Source organism: Notamacropus eugenii, chromosome 2, assembly GCF_028372415.1.
Source record: "Notamacropus eugenii isolate mMacEug1 chromosome 2, mMacEug1.pri_v2, whole genome shotgun sequence".
In the NCBI taxonomy this organism is placed as follows: domain Eukaryota; kingdom Metazoa; phylum Chordata; class Mammalia; order Diprotodontia; family Macropodidae; genus Notamacropus; species Notamacropus eugenii.
Genome location: NC_092873.1, coordinates 269,310,088 through 269,331,278, shown reverse-complemented (window position 1 = coordinate 269,331,278; position 21,191 = coordinate 269,310,088). Strand labels below are relative to the sequence as shown.

The window sequence follows — 21,191 nt, the reverse complement described above, 5'->3', positions numbered from 1 at the left end:
GTTCTGACATTCTTTAGCAGTGTGCTCATTGTAATAAGTCATCTCCATAGGACCTGCTGCTTAGAGATCCACTTAAGTTAGTTGGTATTGATGCTTTATGTAATTTTCTTCTTCTACTTGAATCATTCTTCTTAGGCTTCCACTCAGTTTTTGAAAGAGTAAAGTTTCTTTTTTCATCATTTTCCTTTTCATATGAAAAACAGTGAAGCTTTACAGGTTTTTGTTTTTATTTTTGCTTTCCTGAAATTTAATTGAGAGATTATATTGTATGAGAGCAATGTTCATATTTGATGTCTCAATTGAGAATAACATGTATTCAACTAAAGACCGAAAGGATTGTAAAGTAGAAATGTGGTATGAATGAGAGAAGTAGCAGTAGCAGTAGCAGTAGCATGTGTTCCTTTGACCTTTTTCCTATGACCTCCTTTTGCTTTCAGAGTTCATTGTTGTCCACTTGATTTTTTTTCCTGCCATTTGATGATAGGGCCACATGCTATCCCCATCTTTTCCTAGGGAAATAATAGCCAGAGAATTTAGACTTACAGGTAACAGAGTTAGTGGAAATCAAAGTCTCTTGATTGAGTTAAATTCTCTTCTTAGCTCTCCTTAGCAATGTAATAATAATGCAGATAGCACAAGGATAAGATAAATATCAGGAAATATCTAAGTTGTAAAAGATGTTTTTAAAAACTAACTAAAAATTTTACTTGGGCCTTAACCTGCTTCAGAATCTCTACATATGTATTTGATAAGAGAGTGTGGTGCAGTGGAGAGAAAGCTGCCTGCAGACTCTGGGTTTAGGTCCTTCCTTTTACATAGACTGACTTTGGTAATCCTCAACAGATTACTAGCAAGCTCATTCTCCTAGTTAGGACTGACTTGCAGACCTGTTGCAAGGTCTGCATTGGTAGAGTAGTTTCTGGACTTCTTTACATAGATAAAATCTCAAGTCCAAAAACATTTCTAAATTCTAATACTAGAAAATCTCTGTGGTGATCAACAGAGCTTTTTTTGTCCAGAAATAGAAATTGAGTTTTCAGATGCTGGTTTTAAATTAAAGATATATTTATGGGTGCTTTTCCTTTTCTTGTTCTCAAGTGAGCCTTGGACCTTGTTGAAGCTTAGTTTAGGGGAGATATTATCTTCTTTTTATGCCTTTCATATTTCTGTTTCTGATTTCTTTTTGAGTGATGAAGGAAAATCTATGTTGGCAAGTGTAGAAAATATGCACCAATTCACACATAAGTATAAATAGGAAAACTAGCTCACTGACCACTTTTATGTAATACTTCAAGGTTTGAGGATCTTAGGTCTCTTCCAACCTTGCAATAGTTTTGTGGTTCTGTGAAATGTAGTGGGTGTCAACTCAGCATTTAAGTTAGCACTAGATTAATACTGTCTTCACCTTGAATTATGTGAGAGTGGCCTGTTTGCTTAATTTGGGGAGGCAGCTAGGCCAATTTAAAGTGACCCTTTTACTCTCAGTTAACAATAACCATGGCTTATATTTTATGCAGAACCAAGCATAACCAAAAGAAGTTAAAATGCTCTTTAAGAAGACATCAGTCATTTGCTGATCAAGATTTGTGATTTTGACCTTGTTTTGTTAATAATGGGGATGAGTTGAGAATAAAGAAACAAAACTGGAAAGATTATCACTTTGGGGTCTAGGATATATCTTGAAAGACCTTATTGCCTTAGTTGTACAAATGATATTTCGTCTTGATTGTCAAATAGAGAATTATTTTCCATATATATTGAATTTTGAGAAAATGTTATTGTGTAATAACTGATATTATTTAACTAGATTAAGGAATATTATTTATTCGTTGATAATTGGTATGAAATTAAATGGACCAGTGGCTTTTGCATGTTCTCAGTGTTTCCCACAGGAAAAGTTTAACCCTTTAAAAAGTTGAAAACAATTACTGCTTCTCTTCCTCACTTGGGATTCACTCCTCAGCCTTTTGGAATCTGACCTCTGATCTCATCTTTCAACTGAACCTATTCTCTCCAGATTTACCATTTGCCAAGTGTTTCATGTGGCACTTCTGACCACTCTTTCTTTGCTTTCTGGCTTTTTATTACCCTGTTCTCTTGGGTTTTTCTCCTCTCTGTCTGACGGCTCCTTCCCAATCTCCTTCAATCATCCATATCACACAGTGTCGTCAATATGAATGTTCCCCCAAGGCTCTGCCCAAGTTACTTCTTTTTACTCCTTCCTCCTCTCTCTCCTCCTCACCTTCCCAGTTGTTCTCATGCCCGTTTCTTGTCAACCTCCCCTTCCTTTCCCCCCACCCCCCAATAACTTTATCAGCTTACTTGTGTCCATGAAGATGATTCCCATGTGTATACATCCAGTGCCTGGTTTTCCCCTGAGCTTCAGTTTCATGTATCATTTGCCGATTGACTATTTCAAACTGGATGTCCCCATATAATGTTAAAGGAATTTGAAGATCTTCCCTGAGCCTTAATAGGCACATGTGACCTACTTTGAGCTTTGATCCAGCCAAAAGCATGAGTCACATAGAGCCCATGTGGGAGGAGCTTGGCAGATAGATGGAGCAGGAAGTGAGAGTGAGGCAGAGTTGGGAGAGAGCAAGGCAGAGCAACGAGAGTGAATGAGGAGGAGGAGGGGTTTGCCTAGGGGAGCTTGTTTTGGGAAGGCCTAATGGAGGGAAGGCTTGGGGGTAGTAGTGCTCCCTGAATTGGTGGTGTATATAAGCGTCTTTGTTACTGTGGTGGATTTGGCTTTCTGGTATCTGAATCAATATCTTGGTTTCCTCTTTGAGGAAGAGTAATTTGTATTTTGTGAATTTACCCTGGAAATGTGCATGCATATTCATAGTGGCTGCTATGTATATCACATTGGCATTACACCCCAGATCATCTCATACTTAACCAGAATGAAATCACTTGTGTTTCCCCAGCCCTTTCTTCTTCCAGACTTTACTATTTCTTTTAAAGGCTCTGGCATCCTTCCAGGGTCTCAGTTTCTCATGATATTGGCATTCTCAGCAACTCCTCACTACCACTGCCTTACTCCCCTTATTTGGTCGATTACCAGATCTTTTAAATCTACCTTCGCAGCATTTCTCCCATCAAGTGCCTTTATTTTTTATTCACAGCAGCACCTTAGTTCAGGCCTTTAGCACCTCTCGCCTACCTTACTGAAATGACCTGACTGGGCTTCCAGCCTCAAGTATCTTCTCACTAAAGTCCATCCTACACACTGTTACCAAAATAATTTTCCTTAAGTGTAAATCTGACCATGTGACTGCTATTGTAGTAACTCCCAATTGCCTCTAGAATCAAATATTAACTCCTTAGTTTAGTATTTAAAGCCCCTTCATCTCTCTTCAGTCTTGTTGGATATTACATACCTCCTGAGCCCTATGACCCAGCCAAACTGCTTTCTCTCTGTTTTATCCCATCCCTGTCCCTGTTTCCCCCCTACCCCCACATTCCCATATTTTCCACCACTGCATAAATCAGAGAATCCCTCTGTTTCTCTAAGGCTCACATTAGTACTGCCTTCTACCTAAAGTTTTCCTGATCACCCAAACAGCTAGTTTCCTCTTTCCTATACTTTCTTCAATTTAACTACTTTATATTTCTTCTCTTTATATTCTCTGTATACTTCCATGTGTTCTGGTTGAAATTCCCCTTCCCACCATTTGACTGGAAGCTCCTTGTGAGTAGAAATTATTTTACTTTTTGTATCCTCAGTGCCTAGCACAGTGTCTACCCTTTAATAGGTACTTAATAAATACTTGATCGTTTGGTTATTCCTTGGCTACTCTCTAGCATTTAATAACTATTGTCAGGTTCTTAATCAGTTGCGTTGTTTTGTGGGGAGAAGGGACTCAGTACTTTTTTCTTCTGTTATTATTCTGCCTACAATATAAATAGGTCTATTAAATAATAAAATAGTAAATTACTAATGAATTCCTTAAGTCTTTTTTGAAATTGTACAAAATGTGAGTGAAACTTTGGTTCGTTTGTTATGCAACATAATTGTCTTGCAAGATTATGTAGCTGTTTCTGAAAAGATTGATTGGTGACAAAAGCAAGAAGATTAATCTGTTTTAAGATCTTCAGTTAATTTGCAGTTAGTCCATAATATTTTCCCTTAGAATTATTGCTCTTTACTTTAGAAAATGAGAAATTAAATCAACTTATTTTCTTAGAAGTATCCAAATCTCATAGAAATTTAGAAAATGAAAACACAATTGTCTTAGATTTGGGTACAGTAAATTTTTTGAGTATTCCTTCCCCCAAATCACTCTAATTTCTTTGCCAACATCATTTATCTATAGTTTTTCAGCTAGTGACTATTTTTTAAATTAGTTTTTTATTCTGAACTTAAGAAATAAAATAAACATTTCTGTAACAAAGTGGAATAGGAAAAAAAAAGAGGATTGCACCTGAGACTGCATATCTTTTGTGTACAATTTGCTATTCTTTTTCAATGTACAACAATTTTATCATGTAACTTTCTTTCCCTCCCTCCTTCCTAGAGATGGCTACCATTAGACAGGTGTGTACGTATAGGTGTATGTGTGTGTGTGTATGCATATATATATGTATATATGTCTATATGTCATTTCCTTTTCTGGACTCAAATAACATCTTTCTTCATAGGAAGGGAAGGCCCTTTATAATTAATTTGTATATTTATAATAGAATCACCTGCTGGCTCAAAGTTGTTCTTAAAACAATATTGCTGTTACTATGTACCAGATTCTTTTGGTTCTGCTCATTTCACTCTTCATTATTTTGTGCCAATCTTACCATGTTTTTCTAAAATCATTGAGCTCATTTCTTATAGCAATGTAATATTCCATCACGAACATATACCACCATTTGTTTAGTCATTCCCCAGTTGACAGGCATCCCTGCAATTTTCAGTTCTTTGCCACCATAAAGAGAGCTGCTATAAATATCTTAGAACATAGAGGTCCTTTTCTTTACGCTAATCATTTTGGGAAACAGAACTAATAGTGGTATTGGTGGGTCAGAGGTTGGTTACAGGCAGTTTAATAACTCTTGGGGCATAATCCAGATCCCTCTCCAGAATGGTTGGATTAGCTCACAGATCCACCAACAGTGATAGGCTTATATGCCTATGAAAACAACGATACCAGATGGAGGGAAGAGGCCGCTCTTTCTTGGTATCTATACATTGTTTCTTATTTCCTAATTTATTTGTTTGAAGGTTTGTGTGAAGAGTTTGGGGTAACTCGGTGGCTCAGTAGCTAGAGGGCTGGACCTGAAGTCAGGAAGGACTCATCTTTCTGAGTCCAAATCAGGCCTCAAACATTTACCAGCTGTAGGAACCTGAGCAAGCCACTTTACTCACTTCCTTATCTGAGCTGGAGAAAACAATGATAGCATAAGAAAACCTTCTAAATGAGCAGGCTAAATTCTTTTGTGCAGCTTTTATTTTCCTCTAATCTGTAGTTGTTTTGTTTTGTTTTTACATTGAAGTCCTTGGAAAACATTTCTGTGGAATCAGTGGGATTGCTGCATGAAAAAGATCATCTTCAAGGTACTTAAGAATATATGTCATATTATACTTTTGGCATTTGTCCTTTTCAGTTAGTGTACTTGCTAAAAGTTACGTCTATTTGCTAACATTGGAGTCATTCCCCAACTGTGTAGAATTTCCCTATGACATTCAGAAATGGACAAAACCGAAGCTGGGTCTGGTCTGATCTGGATTGAGGTAGCGTTTATGACTTGACGGCTATTTTTTAGAGGGAAGAAAAAACAAATATAGAAAGATATATAATTCAGACTATGGTGTTCAAATTGTCCTAAAAGCCTGTCACTTGTTTTAGCATCAGCTTTCATTGGAGATCATCTAAACTGCTCTTCTTGCTTAGAGGGAAACTTTCTTGGTAGGATTTAAATATGTTCTACATTTATTGTTTTCTTTTTCAGGACCTCTGTGGCCCAAAGAACTGGACAGCATGCTTCTGAGAAATGATGATGGAGTTGAATTGGCTTTGTCATATGCCAAAATGTGGTCAAAATATACCAAAGATATAGTTACATGGGTTGAGAAAAAAATTAGTCTGGGTAAGTGACTGTTTGAGGCATTTAATCAGCTTTGTTGTTGTAGAGTTAAACTATTCATGAATTGTCTGACAGAATCATCACTAATGTGATATTATATTGCATTTTCATCAAAGAAAGTAAAAATAATTATGTTTAATATTGTTGAAATAATGAAATGGTTTTCCATGTTACTTGGATAGCTAGGTACTACAGTGGATGGAGCGCTGGGCTTGGAATCAGGAAGACTTATCTTCATGAGCTCCAATCTTGCCTCAGATACTTAACTGTATGACCCTGGGCAAGTCAAAAAAATAGCCTTTCATCAGTTTTCTCATCTGTACAATGAGCTGGAGAAGGAAGTGCCAAACTACTCCAGTATCTTTGCCAAGAAAACCACAATGGCATCATGGAGAGTCAGGAATGGCTGGACAATAACATATAATTTATTGATTTGTTTCCTTTGTCTGGTAGCATGATTGCAACTCCTGCTTTTTTTAAACTTGATATACAGTAAAATGTTTTCTATCCCTCACTTTTGTTCTATGTGTTTCTTTGTTTTTTAAAAACATATTTCTTATAAGCAACAGATTGAGAGGTTTTGTTATCCATTTCTGTCATTCTTTTTCATTTCATGTTTTTAATAATTCACATTTAAAATTATGAGAATTTAGGAAAATTGCATTTTCCTCCATTTGCTTCCAATTTTGTTTTTTGTTTCCAAATTTGTACTTTTTCTTCCCTTTCTCTGTAAACACAATACTACATCTCTTAGTTATTTTAGCCTTAATCAATTTTAAGACAGCTCTGTTCCTACTGGCTTTCTTTCCATTATTCTTAAACCTCTTTCCCTCTACTCATTTGTTATCCCTTTTCCTAGTGTTGGAATTTTGCCTAACTTAGTTCCATTTTATTTTATCTAGTTCCTCCTCTGTTTTTTCCCTTCTCAGATAAGTACTCAATTAAAATCTCTCTTTATTTCTTACTCTTCAATTTGTTTTGTACATTTTACAAATTTCATTTTTTGTACCTTTCTAAAAAAGTATTTTTTCTCTTATTCTCTTCGTTATTTATCTTCCCTTTCTATTTTAGACTTTTATTCTTTGATTCATGAACCTTATATTCCTTTATTAGTCTCTGTCTCCCTTGTTGAATTAAAGATTTTAAGGTCCTTATTCTCAACAGTTTCTACATTATTGTCTTGTAGATCTTGTTTCCTGACCCTCTTTTATTGTTCTGCCTCATTTTTAGAAAAACCAGTTTTAGCAGTTGGTAAGAATATTGCCCTAATGTAGGAATTTTCCTATATCCTTGATTATGCAGTTTATTATTAACCATTGCCCCTTTTCCTATGGTCATTTTCGCTCCATTTGCCTTGAACTTTCCTCTTTGGATCCTTGCCCTCTCACTGTTCTGGATGTCACTTTTTTCCAGGAGCTCTGATTCCCCTTCCCCTGAGGCAGAATGAGTGATCTTTTTAAGTACTAAATCTCTGCCTGTTATACCTATTGTAAGATCCTCTTCTCCTTTATAGAATTTGTCTTCTCTAATGAACATGTGTTTGTTGTACCCTCCCCCACTGCTGAAATAAGATTTCCTTCTTTTTCAGTCCTTCATTTTGCTTCCTCTCATCCATTCTCCTGTAAGCTCTCATCTTCCTGAGAGACTGCAGGAGTTATTTTTCCTGTCATTATTAACCATTGACTTGACCACAGTACATCACTTACTCCCCTGTTTTTTCTTCCCTCCCCCATTTTGTGCACCCTCCCATTCTGTAATTTAGTCCTCCAAAGCCTTCCTTCCCTCCCTCGCCCCCAAAAACATTGATTTATCTGTAGGTTAGGTGCTCTGAGATTTATTAGTCCATGTTATTTTAGGCCTTTTTTTCAAACATCACTTTTCACTCATCTCCTGTGTGCATTTAGAAAGAAATTTCTTAATTGTTTCTTTCTTGTTTTAGTTTTTGTTGTTGTCTTTGGTTGTTTTGTTTACCTTTTTTACATATCAGGTTTTTGAAAGGCAAATAATTTCTTCATATCTAATTTTTTCTAGAAGTGTTTTAAAAGCGTCTTTCAATGGAGCATACGTCTTTTTTGCCTAATGTTAAGCCCAGATTTGCAGAGTAGATCACCTTTTGTTGCATTTTGAGCACCTTTGTTCTTCAGAGCACTGTCCCATTCGCTCCTGGTGTTTCGGTCTTGTGTTATTTGTATAGTTTTTTCTTTTGTATTTGAAGGTCTTCTGCTGGTCACTTGAAGGGTTTGTTGTTTATCAGTGGTGTTGTTAAATTTAGTTACAGTAGAGTTTTTTTTGGAGTTTATAGGATAGGTTTTTTTTTTAAAGATGATCTGTGAATTCTTTCAATTAGCACTTTGTTTTCTGTGTTCAGAATTTTTGGGTATTTCTTGCATTACTGTGTTGTGGTTTTTGTTGTTGTTGTTTGTGTTGTGTTCTTTTGAGAGACTCAGAATCTTTTAGTTGAATCTTTGAGATTAATATTTGTTCTTATTTAGATTTGGTGTTTTCTTCTAATGCTATTGACTTCTGCTTCTCTTCTCAGTCCACCTTCATTTCTCCGTATTTGCATTTGCACTTAGTTATTGCTGCTTTGCTTTCTTTCTTTGTACTTGCCATTGTGTATTTAAGGTTTCCTAGCCTGCCAATTATTTCTGTAGTGTAGGCCATACATTCTGCTTGTGTTATTCTTATCTCTTTATAAAAAAACTATTCAGAAATATCCTTCTGTGGTTTTACGTTCTCTTGAGAATCCATAGGTCCTCTGCTTCATCAAGTGGTTGATTCATTTTCCTTTGTTTTACAAAATTTATTCATAGATGCCTGTACTGTTTTAGGTGATAGGGAGATCCTATTCCCTTTTATTAATATCTTTCTCTGCTCAAGATTGTAAATTGAGTTTGTCTTCTAAATCTCTCCCCTTTTGAGTTTTGTTTCCTAAGAGCTGGAACTCAAAGCTGTCTCATTCTCTTGCCATATTAGACAATTTATGGTTTATTGGCTTCAACAACTTGTCTCAGATTGCCTCAGGTAACTTCAGGAGGAACAGAACTAGTCCCTGCTATGTGCTGGGCTTTTTGCTCAGGCTTAGTGGAATGCCTCACAGCTACGTATATGTATCCTCCCCCAGTTCCTCATTCTCTGATTGAATTCTGTTGCTGCTGTACAGCTGCCTTCCTGCCTCAGTGATCTTTTTCCTTTTTGGTTTTCTGTGGCATTGGTGGGAATGTGAGTCTAGTTGAGTTCTGTTGTTATCCATGGATTGGCTTCTGTGGTCCTACTTTCTGAGCTGGGTGGATGGTGGAGGAAAGAAGTGCTGAGTGACCACGGTAAGAGGTAGAGATTAGCCTTCTTTGCTGTTAGTTCACTTAACCTTGTGTTCGATCCTTGGTGTCCTAGACTGTAGAGATGGCTGAAATACTTTTATCTCTTGTGCATAATTCCTATTTTGGAGATGTTCAAGAGTTGTGAAGATCAAAGAAAATATCTAGACTTTCATCTTATTGGTCATGTGATCCAAATAATTTTTTTAATACAAAATAGAATCATCTATTTTTGTTTTAAAGATGACCATTAATTAGAACTTTTCCCTTACAGAATTGGAATGTGCTAGAAACATTGCAAAGATGGCAGAGACAACTAAAAGCATTATTGGACTCCAGGTAATTACCTTGTGAACTTCTGAGGTGTGAGAGTGAGTTGGTAGCTTAAGAGTTTTGTTAAGTACCTATCCCCAACTGAATGAAGTACTTGATTGTGAAGCATATCTAATTAAGGCTAACTTTGTTGGTCAAAGACACAGTAGTGTTTTGGTGTACATTTGTTTTAGAATGGGATATTCTTTCCTTTGCCAAAGCAAATTTCAATCCTTAGCTTTAGAATTAATTTTTCTTAAGCATCGTTGTCATAATCATTATTATCCCTAATTTCAGTCACAGAAAGTATACTCTGAATGAAGCTTAGATAAGTTGTCTTTACAGCATGGAATTCAGTTTGATGGTGGCTAAGGGTATGGGCCCAATGTTTTTCATGACACTTCTTTGGTGCACAGAGCTCCTTCTTTATGACCATCCGGGTGAAGGCAGGGACTAGCCATATTTCTACTTTGGAACTGACTTTCCTATTTTAAATCTTAGGAATTTATGCCATTCCGTGCCTTATTCTTAAATGCTTTTGATAATGATATTGAGAGCAGTCAGCTTTCACAACAAACAGCAGCAGCTCTTCAAGCCAACAAATTTGTTCAGGTAAAAACTTAAATGCATTTGTAATTTCTATTGCTTTTAAATTCAGAAATAACTTTTACTTGTAAAAAAACAAGCCAACAAAAACCTAACAATTTTTATTTTTGATAGCCTCTCCTTGGGAGAAAAAGTGAATTGGATAAACAGAGGAAAGCAATTAAAGAACTTTGGCAGCGAGAACAGAAGAAAATGGTTTGTATCACAACGGAATATGACAGTAACCATTCCTTCTTTTTTACTTTTGTTCTTCCCTTGCCTCACATCTGTAAACACCTGCCAAGTATTTAATCTTTCCTTATGCAATACTTTTCAATGCTTTCTTATAGCCATGGTACCCAAGTGCAGAAAGAATGTATAATGTGGAGTTTCAATATTTTTTTCCCCTACACAGCAAGAGACAGAGGCATCTCTCAAAAAGGCAAAACTCTTGTGTATACAGCAGCAGACTGAATATGAAAAAGCCAAGTCTTCCATGGTACGTGCTGAAGAGGAGCATCTGAGCTCAAGTGGAGGGCTTGGGCGAGAGGCCAGCAAGCAGTTAGAGAAAAAGCGAAGGCTAGAAGAAGAGGCTTTGCAAAAAGTGAGTCTTCCTTCTGGTCACTGGAAGTTGGAGCAGCAGCAGCAAAAACGAGTTCTTTTTCCTTGTATTTTGCCAGAGACAGAACAGGTAGAGAGGGTGGGGTGTATATGTGAGACTAAATAAGGCCAGTTCACAAAGTTTACCTGTTGCACCATTTATACGTGCTGTTCAACTCTTAAGGTGATGACAGTTGAGATCAAGAATGGTAACTCTGCATTTTTTTTCCTTAACCAGTATTGCATATTAATGCATTTCAAATACTATTGCTTATTATTTACTTGGATATTCTTTAATATTCCAATTCCCTGCAGGTTGAAGAAGCAAATGAACACTACAAAGTTGTTATGATAGATATGGAAGAAAGGCAAAATGATTTAGATCATACTAAAAGTGAAATTGTAACACAACTTCGTGAACTTGTTTTCCAGTGTGATCTAACTCTTAAAGCTGTAAGTAATTTATGGGAACAAAAAACTTGAGTGCTACATTTTTTCTGGAACCTCTGTGGAGGGGGCAGTGAGTTGGGGGAAGCTGTCAGATTTTTGTGTAACTAAAGGAACTTTTGACACTAATAGGAAAATTTGATTTATGGTGCCCATTATGTTTAGTTTTTGAACCTACAGATTATCTGTAGAATTGTGAAAACCATACTTGCCATCGTTATGTAGTTAGTGATGAATGTTCAATTTCCTCTTCCTTTTACAAAATATAAAATGCACTATTCATGTGTAAGTTATCATCATTTGGATCTCAACTATAATTGTGAAATTTTTCCATTGAAGGTTATTATTTCTCTGGTTTGGATAAAAATAATAGTTTGCTTGTGTTTTTTAGAATTCAGTCTATCTTAGATTGGGATGTATAATTAATCTGACTACCTAGCCAGCCCTTTATTAACACTACAAAGTTGCTGTTCTTGAACATTGTTAAACTATTTACAAAATAGAGCAGAAGATAATTTGGGAACAGAGAGTAATGATCTTGATTGTTTTCATTTTTCTCTATTGTTTCCAGCCAACCATTCCATGTTTAATTTACCTCAGATTGAAAATTGAGAAAGAGTTGGACTCTAACAGTATTGAGGTTTCTGATGATCACAATTTTCTTTTTTGCCTTGAAATTGCCTTGAAATAGTTTGACATGTAAAGTATAGGTTTACATCCTTGACTTCAAGAAATTTATAATCTATATAGTAATCCAAGACCAACAAACATGAAATGATCAGCAAATGATAAACCACAGCATGAAATAAAATACTGTACTTAGGGTACAGATAATTGACATAGGGGGTTAGAGATGAGAAACGTTGCTTGTGACAAAAGGAAAATAATTTTGGAGGGTGGCTTATAGAGTTGGTACTATACTGCCCTGGACCTTAAAGGCTGAGTAGGATTTGGAGAAGAGAAGAGAAAAGCATTTTGGGAAAGTAAGTATGAGAAGAATATACAGAATGGACATCACTGGTAGGAGCAGTATCTTTTTTTATCTTGACTATATAGTTTTCTTTGAAGGGAGTTGAGAAGGCCCTCTCTGCCACCTGAAGCATAAAAGGCCCAGCCTGGTCAGACTTGGTATCTAAAGTTTTGGTGGAATTCCCACTGCTCCCTGCTCCTTGACCACCTTTCTGACCTACTGTGGACAAATGTGCTGAATACTGAGGTGGATCAGAGTAGTGTTTTTCTGAGCAGGTAACTTTCTTAACTTTAAGAATTATAGTTTTTTAAAAAATCATTCTAATTCAGGTTGTTCTTATTGCCTTCTAACTACTGTTCTGAATCGGTGGAGTGACCATATCACCCACAGGTTCAGGAAACTCCAGTGAGTTCCCTTATTACCTACCGGAACAAATAGATTATCTTGTTGAGCATTCAAAACCTTTGTTAACACTGCTTTGTCCTGCCCTTCTTCTTGTCTCTGCTCCCCTTCAACACATTCTCTCTCTCTCTCTTTCTCTCTCTCTCCTTCCCTTTCCCACCCCTTTGATTCTTTGATTTAGTGACATTGGTCTTCTAGCTGTTCCAGAAACAAGACACTATCTCTTAGCCTCATTGTCTCCCTATTGTCTCCCATGCCTGGAACATTCTCTTTACCCATCTCTGTATATTGGCTTCCCTCAAGTCCTAACTAAAATCCCACCTTCTCTAGAAAGCTTTTCTTGATCCTCCTTACTTCCAGCACCTTTTCTGTTTCAATTATTTCCCATGTATCTTAGATATCATTTGTTTGTACATCCTTATTTACTTATTTCCTCTCCCATTACATTGTGAGTTCTTGAGTCTCGAGACAGTTTTTTGTCTTTCTTTGTATCCCTAGAACTTAGCATAGTGCCTTTGCACATAAGATGTTGCTCAATAAATGTTTATTGACTGGCTAAACTGGAGTTAGCCTTGGTCCAGAATAGACAGATTTGGGTAAAAGTAAGTTAAGGAAAGGACAGTCATGCTAAATGCTTGGCTTAGCAGAAAATTAGTTTTAATCATTGCTGAATCACCAAGGGTACAGTATATATATGGAAAATTGTTTTAAGCATCATTGTGGGGAAATTTTGACTTATACCTAACATGCCATTGTAGGTATGAGTCAGCAGTTATCTGGGTGAGTGATTAGTGGAGCATTCTCAGAGCTGTGGTGACCTGAAACACGACATAGCATTTTGAAGGTGATTTTCTTCCCTCAGGATCATTCTCCTTTATTGGGTCCCAGTTAATTCTGTTCTTCACTTTATCATAGTGAGCCCCTTGCAAGTAGGAACAAGGTTGCTTTTGTTTCTGTATCCCCAGAGCCAGCTCCTGATGAGTAAACTGAGGTTATATTTTCTGTGGCTACTTTTCCATCTTATGTTTTCCTTGTCAGGAAAACAGTTTAGAAAATAGTCACCCCTATTTTCCAGGCTCTTGGCATACTATGCAACAAAGGTCATTAGGATTCTAGTTCACAGTATATTCACTCTCTTAACTTTTTGGGTAGGGAGATAGAGAAGGCTGAGTAATTAATGATCAGGTTTTGTTAATGTTAAGGTTTGTGATCCTCCAATTCCTTGCTGATATCTACCAATAATGAAGATTAGTAGAGTGTGCCAGTATCTTGACATTGATTCCTAATAATATTTTTTATTTTTGAATGGTTACACTGTTATTATTTAATATTACTAGGATGTAGTCATCCTATGAAACAAGTATGAATATAAGCAAAATCTATAATTTTCCAAGTAATAAAATTATTTTGATAAGTTAACACCTATAGAAGCGGCCCCACAGTTAAATTTGTTTATCACAAATAAGACATAAGTACATAAGCCAAGACATGGATTTTAATCATAACACTGTAGTTTTAATTTCCATTGTACCTTGGACACATACATACACATGCACGTATGTGTATACACACACACTTGTGCACATATATATTATGTATGTATATTATATTTATTGCCAGTGTGGACATTTTTCAAGTGCTATTCTTGCCTGGAAAGATGGTAAGGGATTTAACAGTCTAAACAGTCATGTGTCCTTGGTCTCATTTTTTTTCATCTAACTAATAAGGAAAAGCAGTGAGAAGAAATGTTAACAAGATATTATACAGTGTAGAAGATAAGAGTCTGAAACTGTGATTTTATCGATTTAGAGAGCTTTCAGTAGGGAACTCCTGCTGCTAAAACAGGTCAGGACTTACAAAGTCGAATCTTAGAGAGTAGCCTGGAACACTGAGGAATTTAGTGACTTGCCCCCAGTATCAAATAGTCTGTGTCAGAGGTGAAAATTGAACCCATGTCTTCCTGACTGTGAAACAAAATTTCTTTCCACTACAGTGTGCTACCTTAAGATGTCATAAAAATAAGGGATATTTCTGCTTTGTTTTCTTTTATTCATTCGTTAATTTGGTCTTGATTTTGGATTTCATGGGCTTGAAAAACAGATAGGGAAATCCTTACACTAATGTAGAACTCTGTTTTCATTTGTGATGCTTTTAATTTATGCATAGAAGCTCTATGGTGGTGAGGTGGAGGATATTTTACTATATTTTTTCTTAGTTTTGAATTTAACAAACACCAAAAAAAATTTCCATATACAAAGAAGAACAGAAAAAGAGAATTTATATGAAAATAGGCATTTTGCAGCTTCTCCACACATCTCCTTGGCCATCACTGTCCTTTGTATGATATTAATTTTTAACTCATCAGAGACTGCTGGAGTCCACGTCCTACTGCCATATGGCAACTCTGACAGAATGTTGGTCTGAAGAGGCAGAGCCAAGGTGACAGAGTAAAGATAAGGCCTCACCTGGGCTCTTCCCCAAACCCCTCCATTTAAAAAATGACTCAAAAAAAAAATTCTAGAGCAACAGAATCCACAAAAACATGGGGTGAAACAAATTTCCAGCCCAGGACAATTTGGAGGACTGGCAGGAAAGGTTTGTTGCATCAGGGTGAGAAAGGAATGAAGGATGTGTCAACACAGACTGGGCCTCAGCAAACCTGGAGTAGGCCTTGGGATGACTGAATCACTGGCAACAGTGGTGGTTTCCAGATGTCTCAGCTCATAGACACCAAGGACAACTTGGGAGATCAGCAGGAAAGGTCTGTTTTACCTGGGTGAGAATAGAGTGCAGCCCAGGACAGGCCATGCCAGCACAGTCCCAGCCCCAGGAAACTAAGAGTTGGCCTTGTGAGTGACTGAATCAGCAGCAACAGCAGCTGCTTCCAGAGCTGTCAGCCCACAGATGGTAAGGGTTGAATAGCTGGTCAGAAGGACACTACAGGGGTCTTTCTGCTAGCATCCAGTTGCTTTGTCCATACTTGGATCTGAGGAGGATCACTAGCATTGCACAGCTTGTGGTAGCAGTGGAGAGGGAACCCTCCTCACAGTTCCAGGGCAGAAAAGAGTGCTTGTGATCACTCACAGGCCTGAGCACAGGCCAGAAGAGTAGTAAACATCTCTCCTTAGAGCAAAGCACTTTGGAAGAACTGAAAACTTACAGGTCCCTACAGGTATCTCCGAAAACAGCTGCACAAAACCCCTGAAGCTTGGGACAATATGCCCTGCCCTGGAAACAGAGCCACTTTAAGAAAGAGTTAAAAATCAAGTAATAGGCTGGGAAAATATGGTGACAAGGAAGATCAGAACACACTCAGAAGTTCTGAACTTGAGTTATTTTCACAACTTATTTGCATAATGAGTAAAAGTCAATCTTTTAAAAATAATATAGTGGTACAGATGAATAGAAATTTTAGCTGCAGATTTTCCTCTTTTGGGCAAATCTGCACAGTAAGAGTATGTACTGCACCTTCTCCTTTGCTAAAAATTCTTTCCCTGCTACTAACATCTTTTAAAATCTAAAATGCGAATCAGAAAGGACAGCAATGGTTGTTAGCTTTTGAAATACAAACAAGCCTACCTAAGTGGAGAAAATGCATACCATGCTGGCCTATCCTGCTAGGAGCAGTACATGAAATTTCCAATCTTATAAAATTATTGAAACAGGAAATTCATGTCTTTAACTCAAAGTTAAAATTTTAGGCAGGAGGTGTCTAGCTGGGTGAGTAGAGTGCTGGGGAGGACACTCCTCCATGTTACTTTGAGTCATTTGGTGGGAGATTAGGGTATCTTCTGACAGGTTCTTTTTAAAGTAGGAGAAAGCCTGCCCCCCTTCCTTACCTCCTGCACCCCTTCGTAAAAGTTTCTTTTAAAGTAAATTTTGCAGGGAGTCACCAAATCTGTGTATCAGGGATGTCTGTGTGAATAAATTCTAGCACACTTTACTGAGCCCTAAGAGGTGGGAGTTTAGATGTTGTATATGATATTGTATGATATTACATTTAACTAAGTATATTTAAAGACCTGTTCGTTAAAGTTTCCTGATTATTCTTATGCTTTATCTTTATTTGACAAATAGGCAGTGGTAAACCTCTTCCAGATGCAACATGAGCAAGTTGTGTCTCTTCCAGTGAACTACCAGTCTCTCTGTGAGAATGCCAAGTTATGTGATCCTGGGAGAAAGTTTGCAGAATTTGTAAAGGCAAAAACTTCACCCGAGGATGATGTTCACATTAAATCTAATTCTTTTGAAAATTCCAAAATTGATGGGTAAGGATTAATGTGTTGAAATTTAGTAAAAGGGCCTCATTTATTGCCAGATTCAAGTCCAGTTTGAGTAGATTTGTTCCCTTTGACAGAGCTTCCTAATTTGATATTTTTTGCCTCTCCTTTTTCAAAAGTAAAACATGTATTGAAAGTGATAGATTGTGTGTTGAAGGGGGTTTATTTTTTCCTCAATTCAGGTAAAAATAAAGACTGCCATAAATTTTGAGCTGATTTTTTTAAAATTCAAAAACATTTCTAAGAAGGGGAAACTAAGAACCGTAGACCTAATCCCTTTTGACTTTCTGGAAAATTAGTAGAAAAATTTGGATATAGTTTAGCTTATTGGACTTGGAAACTATTAAATTAGTTCTTAGATGTCTAACAGTCATAATTTTATATACTTTAAAGTTTTTATGTAGTACTTCCCTTGATGCATTAAATACTCATTGAGTATTTTCTGCTTTACTTAGAGCACTATACTACCTAGATACTTTGGGATATTCACAGTTGAGACAGAAGACATGCTTCCTGCCATGGGATGGAATAAGACAGTAACACATATTGACTGTGGTGCACACTATTACATAGAAAGTGCATTAGAGAATTGCACAGCCACATGTGTGCTAGGTCTAAAAGGAATTAAGGAGTTTTCATCAAGAAGGTAGCATTGAAGGTGAACCCTTAAGGATAGATGGAGTACAGTTCAGTAGGAGAAGAGGAGGAGGAAGGACATTCCAGGAGAGGGCAGAGGACTGCTTAGGACAGATGGAAGAAGACCGAGAGTAGTTTAGATTGACTGGATCATCATAGACAGTGTAGAGGGAAAGGAGTAATATGAGATAAACTAAAAGATGCAGGGGTGTCAGACTGTAGTGTTGCTGGAATGTTTTTGGAGTTCTGCAGAGCTTAAGCCGTGCTATGTTCTTGAAGTGAGTTCTTGTTTAAAGTTTTTTTTGAAATTCAACCATAGAAGTACTGCATTATGAAATTAATGTGCTTTGGAATGTTGAATATAAAAAATCAATAATAGATTTTCCCTCCATTGACAGACTATGTTGTTGGATTTTTTTCCTTTAGATTTTTAAGTAAGGGGTCAATAAATAATCAACATGGATCACATGGAAATGTATCTCAGAATTCTGGAGACTGTACATTTCATTTATTAGAAGATATTGGCAGCCCTGTTTACCGTTCCAAAAAAATTGGTGATAAGAGGTCCTGTAGCAGCCTAGATATTCCAGGTAATTTTTCATATTCTAGGGAGCACTGACTTATATGAAGTGAAGTTATTTTTTTATTTCATTTTAGTCATGTCCCTGAAAATTTATAAATCAAATAAAAGGAGTGGTCATAAGTTTTGCAAATGTTTACTAGTATATATGAAAGTGAGTGGCTGCAACATGGCTGGCTTTGAAACCAGAAATATCTTGCCTCTTAACATATTCTTGCTGTGTGACCCCAGGCAAGTTGCACTTCTTCTTAGTGCTCTAGACAGTCCCTAAGACTTTCAGTTGGAGAAAAGATGCCAACCTGCACTGGTACTGGGGGCTTCCTTCTCTTGGCATTTCCTCTACCAATGAAATCATAAACCCAGTCCTTAACTCTTTATATAATGAAAATATTAATACCTTAAATAAAATGTTCTTATATTTGAAGTTGATTGTGCTTTAAATAATTTGAATTTGCTTGGAACACTAGGAAGTAACTATATTTAAATATGGCATTTGTAGATTGATTTATTTTGCATTAGACTTTTGCTCTATGCTTTAGCCTCTAGAAAATCCATGTTTTATTTTATAGAAATCTTCAAATATCTTATTTTTTAAAGCCGTCAGAGGGCGACCACCCCCTGTCAGATCATGGTCAGTTGGTCATCAAGGTGGTGGAATGTGCAGTGATTCAGAGAGTGCTGGGGGAAGCAGTGAATCAAGATCCATGGATTCTCCTTCTGCCAGTCCAGGTACATAAACATTTATTTTTAACTTTGGCAGTGTTGTTGGAGAGTTACAAATAATGATAAAATTTAAAAGATTTAAAAATGATTTTTATTGATGATATTTTTGATCCTAAACCATAATATTTGTCCAGTGCTCTTATTCCTTTATCTGAAATGTTCCTAAAATATCTTTTCTACCTTTTCTCTGATGTCACAGTTTGTATATGTAGGACTTTTCTAAGGAACTCCCACATGGAAATCTGTACCCATGAGAACTGAGGTGACGTCTGATCCACGTTGATGTTCTTCCACCTTTCCCCTACCCTTCCTTCCTTCCTGAGCCATCCCTGTCCTTTTAGGTTGGTTTTTGTGTTTGCTTCTGTCAGTATCATTGGGGCCTTCCCTTTCCCTTTTTAGCCACTCTAAACTCTGGAGGAATGCTAGACTGTGAGTCTTCTTCCGGTCAGGAAGTGCTGGAAGCAAAGCTTATGTTATCTGTGCAAATATTTTTGTAATTGAATTTAATAAGACATACATGAGTAATTTCCAGGAGGTAATTTGCCTTTCACATGCTTCTGGTAAAGCTGTTTCAGCCTCTTTTAGTAAGGAACCTTAGTGCTTTTTCCCTTTCCATGATATACCCAGTGAGGTAAAAAAGGAGTTAGAATTTACATTCAAGCATAACCTACCCCACAAAAATTGTAACTTACCCAGCAGGGAAATAGGAGAAGAAAGGCATGAGAGAATAGGGGGTAGGAAAGATAGAGAACAGATTAAGACAGTCAGTGGTTTGGAGCAAAATAGACTTTAGAGGAGGGATGGGCTAAAGAGAAAGAGAAGAAACAGAAGAAAATGGGAAGGAGGGAAATATACAGGAATCATCACTTTTAATGTGAATGGGATGAGCGCACCCATAAAACAGAAGCAGATGGCAGAATGGATTAGAAACCAGAATCCAACAATACATTGTTTAGAAGAGGTGCACACACCTGAAACAGAAAGGCACATGCAGAGATAAAATAATAAGCTGGGGCAACTGAATCTAATATGATGAACTTTAATTTAAAAGCTGAACTAAAAAGGCAAAGAGTAGTAATCAGTCAAAGCAAAAGTAACAATAGATGTAATTAAAAGTGATAGTAAGGGAATGGACATTATGCTAAAAGGTACCATAGAGAATGAAATAATGTCAATTTTTTTACAGCATATTTCTCGGATAAAGACCTCTCTTGTCAAATATGTATTGAGTGTAGAACAGAGTCGAATTTATAAAAAGAATTTACCAATTGATAATTGCAAAAGAATGTGAACAGGCAGTTTTTAGGAAATCAAAAGTTATCTATCATCATATGAAAAAATGCTCTGTCACTATTGATTAGAGAAAGAGAAATTAAAATATTTGAAGTACCACTTCTCACCTATCAGAAATGATAAATGCTGGAAGGGATGAGGGAAAAATATATTAATAAACTGTTGGTGGAATAGTGAATAGATCCAAGCAATCTGGAGAATAGTTCGGAACAAGATTCAGAGGGCTATAAAACTGTACATATCCTTTGTCCTAGCAATACCACTACTAGGTCTGTAACCCAGTAAGATCAAAGAAAAAGGAAATAGACCTATACATACAAAAATATCTATAGCAAGTCTTTATTGTGGTAATAAAGAATTGGAAATCCAACAGGGATGCTTATCAGTTAGGAAATGGCTGAATAAGTTATGGCATGTGATTGTGATGGAGTACTATTTTGTGGGAACATGGCAAGACCTATATGAAATGATGCAAAGAGTGGTGAGAAGAGCCAGGAGAACATTGTGCATAATAACAACTCTGTAATGATGATCAAGTGTGAAAGACATGGCCATTCTGATCAATACAATGATCCAAGACAATTCCAAAGGACTCATGATGAAAAAGTGCTATCTACCTCCAGAGAGAGAACTGATAAACTGAATGTAAATTGAAGAATCATTTACTCAACGTTATTTTTCTTGCTTTTTAAAAAAAAAATATGGCTCATGAAATATATTTTGCATGATTTCTCATGTATTTTTGATACCATGTCGCTTGCGTTCTCAGTGGGTAGGGAAAGGGGGTGGCAGGAAGGGCGAGAATTTAGATCCAAAATTTAAAAAGAAAAGAATGCTAGTAATAATGATAATAAATTGAAAGATCTTTTTAAAAAATAAAATTGCTATACTAGAGAAAGGAATGTTTATTCCGGTGTTTTAATGTCTTTGAATTTATGGTGAGGAAAATCTTTTTTGCCCATAGT

At 36.6% G+C, this 21,191-nt stretch overlaps 1 protein-coding gene across 3 annotated transcripts in view; it reads left to right on the top strand.

Annotated features, from left to right (window-relative positions):
- Positions 1-21,191, top strand: part of LOC140527250 (rho GTPase-activating protein 29-like) — a 70,178-nt gene that overhangs the window by 25,296 nt on the left and 23,691 nt on the right. For all 3 annotated transcript variants that reach the window (XM_072644043.1, XM_072644044.1, XM_072644045.1), the window contains 10 exons: positions 5,491-5,551; positions 5,947-6,084; positions 9,673-9,737; positions 10,212-10,322; positions 10,431-10,511; positions 10,711-10,899; positions 11,211-11,348; positions 16,792-16,982; positions 18,057-18,220; positions 18,808-18,939. In XM_072644043.1, the coding sequence (XP_072500144.1) occupies positions 5,491-5,551; positions 5,947-6,084; positions 9,673-9,737; positions 10,212-10,322; positions 10,431-10,511; positions 10,711-10,899; positions 11,211-11,348; positions 16,792-16,982; positions 18,057-18,220; positions 18,808-18,939 (1,270 nt within the window). The remainder of the gene's footprint in view (positions 1-5,490; positions 5,552-5,946; positions 6,085-9,672; positions 9,738-10,211; positions 10,323-10,430; positions 10,512-10,710; positions 10,900-11,210; positions 11,349-16,791; positions 16,983-18,056; positions 18,221-18,807; positions 18,940-21,191) is intronic.